Here is a 14,140-nt window from a genome sequence, read left to right on the forward strand (position 1 = left end):
CATTTCCTGTTCTTTTTCTCAGGGGATGGTAGACTGATTTGGAGCCAGTGTGTTTGTTGATGGAGTTCCGGTTGGAATGCCATGCTTCTAGGAATTCTCGTGCATGTCTCTGTTTGGCTTGTACTAGGATGGATGTGTTGTCCCAATCAAAGTGGTGTCCTTCCTCATCTGTCTGTAAGGATTCTCGTGATAGTGGGTCATGTCGTTTTGTGGCTAGTTGATGTTCATGTATTCTGGTGGCTAGCTTTCTGCCAGTTTGTCCAATGTAGTGTTTGTCACAGCTCTTGCAAGGTATTTTGTAGATGACGTTTGTTTTGTTTGTCATCTGTATAGGGTCTTTTAAGTTCATTAGCTGCTGTTTTAGTGTGTTGGTGGGTTTGTGGGCTACCCTGATGCCAAGAAGTCCGAATAGTCTGCCAGTCATTTCGGAAATGTCTTTGATGTAGGGGAGAGTGGTTATGGTTTCTGGGCCCGTTTTGACTGTTTGGGTTGATTGCTGAGGAATCGGCAAACTGTGTTCATAGGGTACCCATTCTTTTTGAATACACTGTATAGGTGATTTTCCTCTGTGCTGCAATGTGTGGTGGCTCGTTGGAATAATGTTCTAATGCAGCTTCGTTTGTGGGTGTTGGGATGGTTGCTCCTGTAGTTCAGTATTTGGTCCGTATGTATTCACATCCATCCTAGGACAAGCCAAACAGAGACACGCACAAGAGTTCCTAGAAGCATGGCATTCCAACCGGAACACCATCAAACACATTGGCTCCAAGTCAATCTACCATTCCCTGAGAAAAAGAACAGGAAATGACATCACCAACCCAAGGAAACCTAACCAGATAAATAGAAAGCGGGACATAACACCAGCACTTTGTCGGAGGCTCACTGATGATGTTACCTAGAAAGGTGTCAAAATGTCTGGAAACGAACGTTCCAGCTCAGCGAGCAAACTCACATCCATGAAAGAAGATTGTAAACTAGGTGCTCTAGGTTGCAGTAGGTATGCAGGGAACTCGAGCAGCTTTAACTGGGGCATTAGTTGGTGACAGGATACTACAGCTCTTTCCAACAGTACTCCAAGACATCAATTAAAATTCTTATGAGTGCCTGCAGGCATCCTCCCGCATGACCAGCCGTGCTTCTGTTAGCTTTAGTTCATCTAAGAATCTTGTATGATTTTTGAAGTTTTATTTATTGTTATGTTTAATGCCTTTCACAGTTTTACCCCTGTTCTGTAATTTGCTTCAGCATCCCCACCACCACCACACTCAGTTATTCAGGTTCCAGCCTTGTACACCAAAGTTATTGAACAAGTTGGCTGAGTGGTTTCATAAATAATCAGACACAAACAATCATTGCATATATCATAGCAGCAAAGGAAACTTCTCCATACATCTGTTAATTCAATTGTGCTGAGGTACATTGCAGAGTTACAGAAATGACAGATACATCAAACATCTGATCAGGAACACAAAATGGCTATTGAATTTTATTGAAGAGACTTTATAAGTCTAACTACAGTACTATGATGACAGATTTCTGATTCACATTTATGCAAATCAAGTTTTTTCACCATATCCTTAAGATCAACAAACTAAGTTGTTCTGCTAAACAGAAGAAACAAAAGTAAAACATTTTCTGTAAAATGTACATTTTCATGCAGTCAGTAAAATTAGGATTATATATATTGAAAAGGAGAAGAAAGTGTGGAGCTCAATTTACTGTTATGTGGTTGTAGATAAGTTGTGACCATCCAAACAGGTCTGCCAGTCGGTGGAAGGCTGCTAGCTTACAACGTAGTAACTTCTCCCCTTTGTCATATGCAACAGATTCAGATCCACGGAGATCATTCACAGGGGTAACCATTCCAAGACCTTAAAAAAAGCATATATGCATAACTGACAGTACAACAGTAATTAGTAGCATTTATTGAAGCAATTTATTCAGCAAAGGGGAAATACATACCCATTTTAATTGGAACCTGCCACAAAAGAAGAATTATTTCATAAATAAAGACTTTTGAAGAGCACTAGAAAATAGACAGATTTGAGAAACAAGAGTTGTGAAAGCAGACAGAAAAGTAAGTTGAGACAACTATATCAGTCATGACCTTAAGTGAATGGTGGAGCAGGCTCATAAGTCTGAAGGATCTACTCTTCCTCCTAAATCTTATGTTTCTAGAACTGATTCACCACTAGTCTACCAGATCAGAAGCAACTAGCAGCAGGAACAATGGAATATCACCATGTCCAAGTATCTCTCCACGTCACACATAATCTGACATGAAATATGGCAATATTTCAATGGTATAGACCACAGAACATAGAACAATACAGTGCAGAACAGGCCCATCGGCCCTCGATGTTGCGCCAACCTGTGAACTAATCTAAGCCCATCCCCCTACACTACCCCATCATCGTCCATATGCTTATCCAAGGACTGTTTAAATGCCCCTACGTGGCTGAGTTAACTACATTGGCAGGCAGGGCGTTCCTCGCCCGTACCACTCTGACTAAAAGAACCTGCCTCTGACAATTGTCTTAAATCTATCACCCCTCAATTTGTAGCTATGCCCCCTTGTACAAGCTGACATCATCCTCGGAAAAGGGCTCTCATTGTCCACCCTATCTAATCCTCTGATCATCTTGTATGTCTCTATTAAATCCCCTCTTAGCCTTCTTCTCTCCAATGAGAACAGACCCAAGACCCTCAGTCTTTCTTCATAGGGCCGAGAGTCCAGACCAGGCAACATCCTGGTAAATCTCCTCTGCACCTTTTCCAATGCTTCCACATCCTTCCTGTAATGGGGCGACCAGAACGGCACTCAATATTCCAAGTGAGGCCGCACTAGCGTTTAGTACAATTGCAGCATGACACCACAGTTCCGGAACTCAACCCCCTACCAATAAAACCTAACACACCGTAAGCCTTAACAGCACTAATCAACCTGGGTGGCAACTTTAAGGGATATGTGTACATGGACACCATGATCCCTCTGCACAGCCACACTACCAAGAATATTTCCATTGACCTAGCATTCTGCTTTAATTTTATTCTTCCCAAAGTGAATCACCTCACATTTATCCGCATTGAACTCCATTTGCCACCTTTCAGCCCAAGTCTGCAGTTTATTCAAGTCTCCCTGCAACATTCTTCCACTGTCCACCACTCCACTGACTTTAGTGTCATCTGCAAACTTACTAACCTATCCACCTAAGCCTGCGTCCAAGTCATTTATAGAAATGACAAACAGCAGTGGACCCAAAACAGATCCTTGAGGCACACCACTAGTAACCGGACTGCAGGATGAATATTTTCCATCAGCCACCACTCGTTGCCTTCTTACAGAAAGCCAGTTTCTAATCCAAACTGCTAAATCTCCCTCAATCCCACGCCTCTATTTTTTCCCAATAGCCTACCATGTGGAACCTTATCAAAGGCTTTACTGAAGTCCATGCACAACACATCAACTGCCCTACCTTCATCCACATGCTTGGTCACCTTCTCAAAAAACTCAGAGGTTTGTGAGACACAACCTGCCATTGACGAATCCATGCCGACCATCTCCAATCAAATTGTTGCTTGCTAGATGATTATAAATCCTCTCTCTTATAATCCTTTCCAAAAAACATTTCCTACAACAGATGTAAGGCTCACTGGTCTATAATAAGACCATAAGACATAGGAGTGGAAGTAAGGCCATTTTGGCCCATCAAGTCCACTCTGCCATTTAAATCATGGGGCTGATGGGCACTTCAACTCCACTTCCCTGCACTCTCGCCGTGGCCCTCAATTCCTTCTGAGATCAAGAATTTGTCAATCTCTGCCTTGAAGGCATCCTATGTCCCAGCCTCCACTGCACTCTGCGGCAATGAATTCCACAAGCCCACCACTCTCTGGCCGAAGAAATGTCGTCTCATTTCAGTTTTAAATGTACCCCCTCTAATTTTAAAGCTGTGCCCACGGGTCCTAGTCTCCCCGCCTAACGGAAACAACTTCCTAGCGTCCACCCCTAATTACCTGGGTCATCTTTACTGCCATTCTTGAACAAGGGCACAACATTTGCAATCCTCCAGTCCTTTAGTACTAAACCTGTAGTCAATGAGGACTCAAAAGATCAAGGCCAAAGGCTCTGCCACTTCCTCCCTAGCTTCCCAGAGAATCCTTGGAAAAATCCCATACGGCCCAGGGGGTTTACCTACCTTCACATCTTCTAGAATAGAATAGATTACACCTCCTCCTTCCTAACCTCAATCCTTTCAATTCCAATAGCCCGTAACTCAGTCTTCTCCTCTGCAATATTCTCCTGCTCCTCAGGTGAAAACAGATGAGAAATATTCGTTTAGCACCTCTCCAATCTCCACACACAACTTCCCACTTCTGTCTTTGACTGGCCCTATTCCTACCCTAGTCATCCTCTTGTTCCTCACATACCTATAGAGAGCTTGCGGATCAAAGTTGGATCAAAGTTCTGAATTGCCTCATTTAACAGCTTTCAGCATCTACTTTCAATATTGCAGCTTTCCAAAAAGGTGGCAACTGGGGAAGGGCAACAAATACTGATCTTGCCAGTAATGGTCTCATCCTAGGTATGCTTTGACAGCATATTTATTGCCGCTTGTACATTTTAGATGAGCTTTTAAAAAAAAATCTTAAAGTAAACCTCAGTATTTAGGAGTCAGAATTGTAGGTTCAAGCCAAACTACAAGATACAAACAAATATCAGGACTAATACTTAATACAGTAATCTTTGAGACATTGTTATTAAAACAAAGCTTCATCTGCCTGCTCAAGTATAACAGATCCATAACATATCTCCAGTGGATGTCTGGGAGTTTTCTGAGTCTTTGCCAACACAACAAAAATGGATTCATTTGTTATTTATCTCAATCTGTGGAATCTTTTACCATATAAATCAGTTGTTACATGCCCACTAACAGCCGCAACTATGTAATTTACTGGTGACAAAATAATTTGGGACGAGTGGAAGTGTGAAGGATGTAACAAAAAGCTAATTCTTTCCTTTTCTATATGCAGTCATTACCCATACCAAGTTAGAGGATAATTAACAACACTGGCAGCTCATACATTTTAATTCTGTGAGCACTGTCTTGTTGGATCTCTGCAGAAACAGCTGCAGAAAAAAGAAGAGCAGCTAGTCAACCACCCAGATTAGCCTTTTTGGTTTGTTTGTGTAACCTGGAAGTAGAGTTTGCCTCAAATATTATAAACGAATGCTTTTGAATCAAATAGTCAAACTCTTATTAGATCAAATCAACCAATACACTACAAAACAATGGCAATGTGAAAGATAAAGCCACAGGTTTAATTGCTATCACTAGTGTTTTCCCATACTCCATTGTATTCAAATGAAAATTATTGCTAATCTTTGATTTTAAAAACTACGTACAATCATTCCACATTAAATTGTCCAAAAAGAGTGTCTTACAGGACTCAAAACATTAACTTTGGTTCTCTCTCCGCAAATGTTGCCAGATCTGCTGAGTTTCTCCAGCACCTTATTTTATTTCCATGCTGCTACGTTTTCTACTAGACTAAACACTTGAATTTTTCTCATGAGCCTTGAATCACCTAAACACCTTCTAAAAGAGACTGAAATCATTATAATGAAATCAAATTTTACCACTTTAAAAACAAATTTAAAATTTTCAGAAATATGCATGTAATAGGACTAAATGAAACCTCTTTATAGAGTAAGTCTCTAAGAGGTGTGGAACTCAAATTTAAGATTTGAATGGTGCTCTTTTCAGGGAGACTTTTGGACATAAGCTAGTTCAACTTTCGCTCCTAACCTTTAACCTCCATTCACATGGATCTTCCCTTTTTATCTTTCTCTACTTTATCAATATTTATGCCAGTGCTCCCAAGTTTCCTTTCGTTATTCTAAATTTTGAAAGCTTGCCAACTTCCTCAATGTGTTGAAATCAAGGCTCACCCAGTGTCTCAATTTTTCATAGATGTCAAAGTGTGGAATATCTTTAATTTCTTCAATCTTTCCTGCCTTCTAAGCTTAAAAACAGGTTTATGTACCTAAATCACTATGTTGACTTAGCATATCCTCACTTCTATTATGTTTGTGTCTTTTTAAAGCTCTGCAGCACCCTTCTCAATGTGCATTTATTTCCCAAATAAGCAATTGTATGGAAGTACAGTTCTCTGGAAATTATGTTTGACTAATCTGTCAGATTCCTGACAAAGTAACAAGCAACATGGATAAGGGGAAACCTACAGATATGAATAACTTGGATTTCCAAAAGGCATTTGAGAAGGTGGCACTCAAATGTTATTAAACACAAGTAAGAGCACGTGCGCACCATTCAGCATAAACAGAGGATTACTAATCTAACGGGAAATAATTGGGATTAATGGATCATTTTTCAGTTAGCAATTTGTAACAAGTGTCAAAGAAATCAGAACTACAGCTTCAACTTTTGACAACTCACATCAATGAACTGAAGGATGGGACTGAATGCACAGTTGTTAAATTTGCTAATGAGACAAAGATAGGCAGAACAGCAAGTTGTGATGCGGACACAAGGAGTCTGTGAAGAGATAACTGTGAGCAACAATTTAGCTTATGAGCATAATATGGGAAAATATGAACTTGATCACTTTGACAGGAAACAGAATACTAGAATATTATTTAAATGGAGAGAGACAGTGTAGTTCTTCAATAGAGAGATTTAAGTGTTCTTTGGGCATGAATCAAAGTTAGTATGCACGTACATCAAGCAACCAGGAAGGCAAACGGATTGTTGTTCATTGAAAGGAGAACAGAATATAAGGACAGGAAAGTTTTGCTACAGTTGTACAACTCGTTGGTGAGTTTTGGTCTCCACATTTACAGAATGATTATACTTACTCATGTTTAATGCAGCCATTCCACCCTGTGGTGCAGCAGGGTACATACTAGGTACATTTGTTGTCATGAAATCTGCAATCTGTTGTAATGCAAGTAGACTAGTAGGATTTTTTCCTTTTTTGAGTTGTTCCTGAATCATTGATTCCAATTCTTCACAAAAAGCCTAGGAATGAACAGGTTTCTTTTAAAAACGTCATGGTAATGATAAAGATAACACTTTTCATTGTCATTTTTCTTTAGGTTATTCACTCAACACTTATTGCACATCCTTAGCCGCCCTTGAAAAGATGGTGCCAAGCTACCTTCTTGAACCACTGCAGGCCATGTACTGTAGGCAGACCCACAATGCCCTTAGGAAAGGAGCTCCAGGATTGTGACTCAGTGACAGTGTAGAATTAACAAAATATTTCCAAGTCACGATGAGCGGCTTGGAGGGGAACTTCTCAACAGTGTTCCTATTTATCATCTGCTGCTTGTCCTTCTCAACCAAAGTGATTGAGAGTTTGGAAGGTGCTGTTGGAGGAGCCTTGGAGCCTTACTATGACTGAGCGTCAATGGTGGAGATGGTGGATGCGGTGCCAATCAAGCCGGCTGCTTTGTCATGGATAGGCTCTGGATGGTCGAGCTTCTTGAGAATTTTGAGCTGCACTCATCCAAGCAAATAGGGAGTATTCCATCACACTTCTCACTTGAATCTTGAGAACAGCAGACAGGCTTTGGGGAGTCAGAGTGCAAGTTATTCACTGCAAGATTCCTAGCCTCTGACCTGCTCTTGAAGCTACCATATTTGAAAGGGTTAATCTTATTCAGTTTCTGGTCAATGGTAACCCTCAGACTGTTGAGGGTTAGTAGGGTATTCAGGTGATTGGTGAATTTCAAGGGTCAGTGTTTCTTATTGAAGGTGGTCATTACCTGACATTTGTGCGGCACAAACATTACTTGCTACTTGTCAGCCAAAGTCAGGATATCGTCCAGTTATTGCTGCATTTGGACATGGGCTGCTTCCATATGTGAAGGGTAATTAAAATGCCCCATTATTCAATAGGGGGTATTCTAGTTAAATACCAGCAAAAATTAACAGCCATATTAAACCCAAATTTGAAGTAAAGACCTGTAATTTAGGAAGGCTGGTGGACAGAGTAGGGGGACGGGGATGAGGGGAAGGAGAAACAGAGTGGAAGAGATTTGGGTGAGCGGTGCAGGGAAGCTCTTTAACAAAAAGGAAACAATTTATTCAATTGAACAAAATCGTGAATCCACTTGAACTGTGACTTTAAATATCTTTACTGCAATATTGGAGACCAAAGCATTGTCAACTACAAGTAGTAGTGTTTTTCAGGATCAGATCAGCCATGGAGGAATGAGATTACGGTATATTTTCATGATACCAGGTAACAACTCATCTGCAAGGATCCATTATGTGCCAGAACAATACAACTGTGACAAGAAAAATACACAATCTTTGGAGCTGGCATGCTGTTATTGATATTTACATGATGCATGTAGTCAAACAGGTAGTTTCACACAATATTCAGCACAAGTTTGAAGGAACTAGTAAACATAGTACACTCCATTCAGTGCAACCAAGCGTGATTTAGCCAGCTTGAGGGAGTTGACTAACTAATGGAAATGATCACTCAAGTACTTATCTAACAGATGATAAAAATGACTCCGTGCGTTGCCTGTGGCATAATCCATCCAAAAAGGCTTCAGGTACCCCTCCTTGCCGGTGTTTAAAATGCAACATGATCATTTTTAATTCTCGGATGATAGGTATTAGTTATCCTTCCTTTATTACCCACATCTAGCTTACCAAAAATAAAGAGGTGATAGTTGTGAAAGAGGTCTCACTAAGTAACTTGTCAAGGTACTTCCAAGCGATCAAGACTTAATTGCACATGTGTCTTTCAGACCATTTTTCCCACTGAAAAGCTTTATGATCCAAGACTGCTCAATCCTCTGCGGGCTAAGAGCATCAAACTAGTTCACTTTTCTACACGTCACAATCTGTCACCATTGTCACTTTGTAGCATGCCACTATTAGAACCACAGCAAAAAAATAAAATCAGCTAGCTTTACAATAATCTGTTTACTGCTTTCTGACACGTCTTTATTTTTCTCCTCAGAAAAATTTTTGAAGTAACACTGGATAGACTTGCCTTGATTACAGGGATGAGTTATAGGCACTGTGTTGGCAAGGAAGGAAGTGGATTTGAGGTGTCAGGCAGGATAAGTTTGGTGGTACTCTGTTCGCGATCCAGAAGTGTATACATTCAGAAACAGCATTATCCAGATAACAAGGTGTAGAGCTGGATGAACACAGCAGGCCAAGCAACATCAGAGGAGCAGGGAAGCTGACGTGTCGGGCCTAGACCCTTCTTCAGAAAATGATTTTCTGAGGAAGGCTCCAGACCTGAACGTCAGCTTCCCTGCTCCTCTGAGGTTGCTTGACCTGCTGTGTTCATCCAGCTGTACACCTTGTTATCTCAGATTCTCCAGCATTGGCAGTTCCTACTATCCCTTGATTCAGATAGATTTTTGCACATTGTGAGGTAACTGTTGAACTCCACTAAAACATTGAGGGTTTCACAACTTGCTCTTCACACGGCTACAATGTTCAACGTAACCTATATTTCAACAAAAAGAAGGGCCGGAATTCCTTTTGTTGAACTAATTACTTTGCACAAATAATTTAAAAGTGATAATGGCTGACCAACTTTAACTTCTGCAATTCAAGGATGAATGGTTTACCCAATGGTGAAGTTTCCTGTAACTTTCAGCGCAGTCAGAGGGAATTCTGGAATTTTAATCCAGTATTGATGCACAAAATGCACAATGTTTCAGAGTTTAAATGATGTGTTAATTGCAGGGGAAAACAGATGGTGATATTCCCACATGGCTGCTGCCCTTTTCCTTCTAGGTTTATAAAGATCCACAATGATATCAGTGTTGTAGCTACACTAGAACAGTATGGCTACGAGTGAGGCTAGTTTTGGAGAGCAAGAATTCATATTACTGCCTCTCAGGACATTGTCAAGGCACATAACCTGTAGTATCCTGTGCCTTCAGCCACTTCCTGACATCAGATGGAATGAATCACATTAGCTACAGACTAAGATGTACGAAAATCCTTAAGCAAGAACTACAGAGCACCAATTGGGATCAGATGTTCTCAGAGATACATGACAAATGTGGAGGTTGTTTAGGGAGCAGTTGCTGTAAGTACTGGATAGGTTCGTCACACTGGAGAAAGGAAAGGATGGTAAGGTGAAGGCACCTTGGATGACAAGACTTGTGCAACACCTAGTCAAGAGGAAGAAGGAAGCTTACGGAAGAGTGAGGAAGCAAGGATCGAACACGGCTCTACAGGGCTAAAGAGCAGCCAGGAAGGAACTGAAAAATGGACTTAGGAGACCTGGAAGTGGGTATGAGAAAACCTTGGCAGGTAGGGTCAGGGAAAACACCAAAATGTTCTATGCTTATGTGAGGAACAAGAGGAGGGCCAGAGTGAGGCCAGGGCCAATCAGGAATATTGGAGGGAAATTGTGCGTGGAGTCAGAGGTGGTAAGGGAGGTCCTTAATGAATACTTTGCTTCAGTATTCAGCAGTAAGAGGGACCTTGAAGTTTGAGAGGACAGCATGAAACAGGCAGATATGCTCGAACAGGTTGATGATAGTAGGAGGATTTTCTAGAAATTTAGAAAAACATGCAGATAGATAAGTCCCCCGGGCCAGATAGGATATACCCAAGGTTAGTACAGGGAGCAAGGGAAGAGATTGCTGCCCCTTTGGCAATGATCTTTGCATCCTCACTGTCCACTGGAGTAGTACAGAGACTGGAAGGTGGCAAATGTCATTCCCTTGTTCAAGAAAGGGAATAGGGATAATCCTGGAAATTACAGACTTATCAGTCTTACTTCTGTGGTGGGCAAATTATTGGACAGAATTCTGAAAGGTAGTATGTGTGATTATTTTGGGAAAGCATAGTCTGATTTGAAATAGCATGGCTGAGGGGGATGAGTCATGTCTCAAGCTTTATTGAATTCTTTGAGGATGTGACAAAACACATAGATGAAGGTAGAGCAGTGGACATGGTGTATATGGATTTTAGCAAGGCATTTGATAAGGTTCCACACGGTAGGCTCATTCACAAAGTAAGGAGGCATGGGATTCAGGGCAAGTTGGCTGTCTGGATACAAAACCGGCCATCCAACATAAGACAGAGGGTGACAGTAGATGGAAAGTTTTCAGCCTGGAGCTCAGTGACCAGTGGTGCTCCACTGGAATCTGTTCTGGGACCTCTGCTTTGTGATCTTTATAAATTACTTGTGCGTGGGAGTGGAAGAGTGGGATAGCAAGTTTGCCGATGACACGAAGGTTAGTGGAGTTGTGGTGGGTACGGGGGACTGTTGTAGGTTGCAACGGGACATTGACAAGACAGAGTGCTTGGCAAAGAAGTGGCAGATGGAATTCAACCCAGGAAAGTGTGAAGCGATTCATTTTGGAAGGTCAAATTTGAACGCAGAATACAGGGTTAATGGCAGGAGTCTTGGCAGTGTGGAGGAACAGAAGGATCTCGGAGCCCACGACCACAGATCCCTCAAAGTTATTTCCCAAGTTGATAGGGTTGTAAAGGTGTATGGTGCATTGGCTTTCACCGGCAGGGGAATTGAATTTAAGAACCGTGAAGTTATGCTGCAGTTCTGTAAAACTCTGGTTTGACCACACTTGGAATATTGTGTTCAGTTCTGGTCACCTCATTACAGGAAAGATGTGGAAGCTTCAGAGATTTACCAGGATGCTGCCGGGACCGGAGGGCATGTTTTAGGAGGAAAGTTTGCAAGAGCGAGGACTTTTTTCATTGGAGCGAAGAAAGGTGAGAGGTGACTTGATAGAAGTGTACAAGATGTTGGGGGGCATAGATAAAGCGGATAGATAGAAACATTTTCCCAGGGTGGAAATGACTATTACGAGGGGGCATGATTATAAGATGATTGGAGGAAGGTATAGGGGAGATGTCAAGAGTGGTGGGCATGTGGAACGCGCTGCCAGTAGTGGTAGTGGAGTCTTTTAAGCAGCTCTTGGATAGGCACAAAGAGGATCGTGAAATGTAGGGCATACAGAGTAGATTGATCTTAGTAGGATAATAGGTCAGCACAACATCGTGGGCTGAAGGGCCTGTACTGATCTATGTTCTATAACTTAAGGCAAAGAATTGCAGATGCTGGAGGTCTGAAACAAAAGTAGTTGTCAAAATTCAGCAGGTCTGCAAAGAAAGCAGAGGTGAGTTTAGTGACAGTTCATCAGAACAAGTGGCATAAATTTTAGGGCCTCTTCCCTCTTGTTTTTAAAACCCAAATATAGGGTGTTCAGAACTAAGTTGAAAAGATGGACCACAAAGGCAGTGATCTCAGGATTACTGGGATAACAAAGTGTGGAGGTGGATGAACGCAGGAGGCCAAGCAGCATCTTGGGAGCACAAAAGCTGACGTTTCGGGCCTAGACCCTTCACCAGAAAAGGGGGATGGGGAGAGGATTCTGAAATAAATAGGGGGGGGGGGGGGGGGGAGGTGGATCGAAGATGGATAGAGGAGATGATAGGTGGAGAGGAGACAGACAAATTAAAGGGGTGGGGTGGGGGTAGAGCCAGTAGAGGTGAGTCTAGGTGGGGAGGGGATAGGACAGTCCGGCAAGGGCAGACAGGTCGAGGAGGGCAGGATGAGGTTAGGAAGAAGGAAGTAGGGCTGCGGCTTGGGAGGGGTGGAATAGGTGAGAGGAAGAACAGGTTAGGGAGTTGAGGACGAGCAGGGCTGGTTTTGGGATGCAGTGGCGGGGGGGGTAAGATTTTGAAGCTTGTGAAATCCACATTGATACCATTGGGCTGCAGGGTTCCCAAACGGAATATGAGTTGCTGTTCCTGCAAACCTATGGGTGGCATCATTATGGCATTGCAGAGGGCCCAGCATGGACATGTCATCTAAGGAATGGGAGGGAAAGTTGAAATGGGTTGCGACTGGGAGGTGCAGCTATTTATTGCTAATTGAGCATGGGGGACTGCTTTGCAGAACGCCTAAGCCTCCGCTTGGTTTCCTCAATGTAGAGGAGGCCACAATGGGTACAGTGGATGCAGTATACCACATTGGCAGATGTGCAGGTGAACATCTGCTTGATGTGTAAAGTTTTCTTGGGGCCTGGGATGGGGGTGAGGGAGGTGGTGTGGGGGCAAGTGTAGCACTTCCTGTGGTTGCAGGGGAAAGTGCCGGGTGTGGTGGGGTTGGAGGGGAGTGTGGAGTGTGGAGCGTGGAGCCGACAAGGGAGTCACGGAGAGAGTGGTTCTTCCAGAAAGCAGACAAGGGTGGGGATGGAAAAATGTCTTTGGCTGTGGGGTCAGATTGCAGATGGCAGAAGTGTCAGAGGATGATGCGTTGGATCCGGAGGTTGGTGGGGTGGTATGTGAGGGTGAGAGCAATTCTCTTTTGCTGGTTATTGCAGGAACAGGGTGTGAGGGATGAGTTGCAGGAAACACGATCGAGGGCGTTCTCGACCACTGCAGGGGGAGAGGTGGGCTGGGTTGCAGCCCTTGAAGAATGAGGACATATGGAGATCCATGAGGGAGTGGAATACCTCATCCTGGAAGCAGATGTGGAGGAGGTGAAGGAATTGGGAATAGGGAATGGAATTTTTGCAGGAAAGTGGATGGGAGGAGGTGTATTCTAGGTAGCTGTGGGAATTAGTGGGCTTGAAAGAGAAATTGGTTTCTAGGTGGTTGCCTGAGATGGAGACAGACGGGTCCAGGAAGGCGAGGGACGTGTAGGAGATGGTCCAGGTTACACTGACGATTGTATCGGCGACACCTCGTGCTCCCACGAGGAGCTCGAATAGTTCATCCACTTCACCAACAACTTCCACCCCAATCTCAAGTTTAAAAAGGGCCTCCTCTACATTGGAGAAACCAAGCGGAGGCTTGGAGACCGCTTGGCGGATCACCTACGCTTGGTTTGCAATAAACAACTGCACCTCCCAGTCGCGAACAATTTCAACTCCCCCTCCTATTCCTTAGACGACGTGTCGATCTTGGGCCTCCTGAAGTGCCACAATGATGCCACCCAAAGGTTGCAGGAGCAGCAACTCATTCTGCTTGGGAACCCTGCAGCCCAATGGTATCAATGTGGATTTCACAAGCTTCAAAATCTCCCCTCCCCCTACCGTATCCCAAAACCAGCCCAGCTCGTCCCCACCTCCCTAACCTGTTCTTCCTTT

General features: G+C 43.0%; 1 protein-coding gene across 6 annotated transcripts in view; it reads right to left on the bottom strand.

Moving 5' to 3' along the window:
• add1 (adducin 1 (alpha)) overlaps window positions 1-14,140 on the bottom strand; it is a 194,718-nt gene that overhangs the window by 131,486 nt on the left and 49,092 nt on the right. For all 6 annotated transcript variants that reach the window (XM_059644900.1, XM_059644896.1, XM_048526896.2 and 3 more), the window contains 2 exons: window positions 6,881-7,043; window positions 1,720-1,871 (listed from right to left, as the gene is read on the bottom strand). In XM_059644900.1, coding sequence (XP_059500883.1) covers window positions 1,720-1,871; window positions 6,881-7,043 — 315 coding nt within the window. The remainder of the gene's footprint in view (window positions 1-1,719; window positions 1,872-6,880; window positions 7,044-14,140) is intronic.

Source organism: Stegostoma tigrinum, chromosome 3 (assembly GCF_030684315.1).
Source record: "Stegostoma tigrinum isolate sSteTig4 chromosome 3, sSteTig4.hap1, whole genome shotgun sequence".
Taxonomy (NCBI): domain Eukaryota; kingdom Metazoa; phylum Chordata; class Chondrichthyes; order Orectolobiformes; family Stegostomatidae; genus Stegostoma; species Stegostoma tigrinum.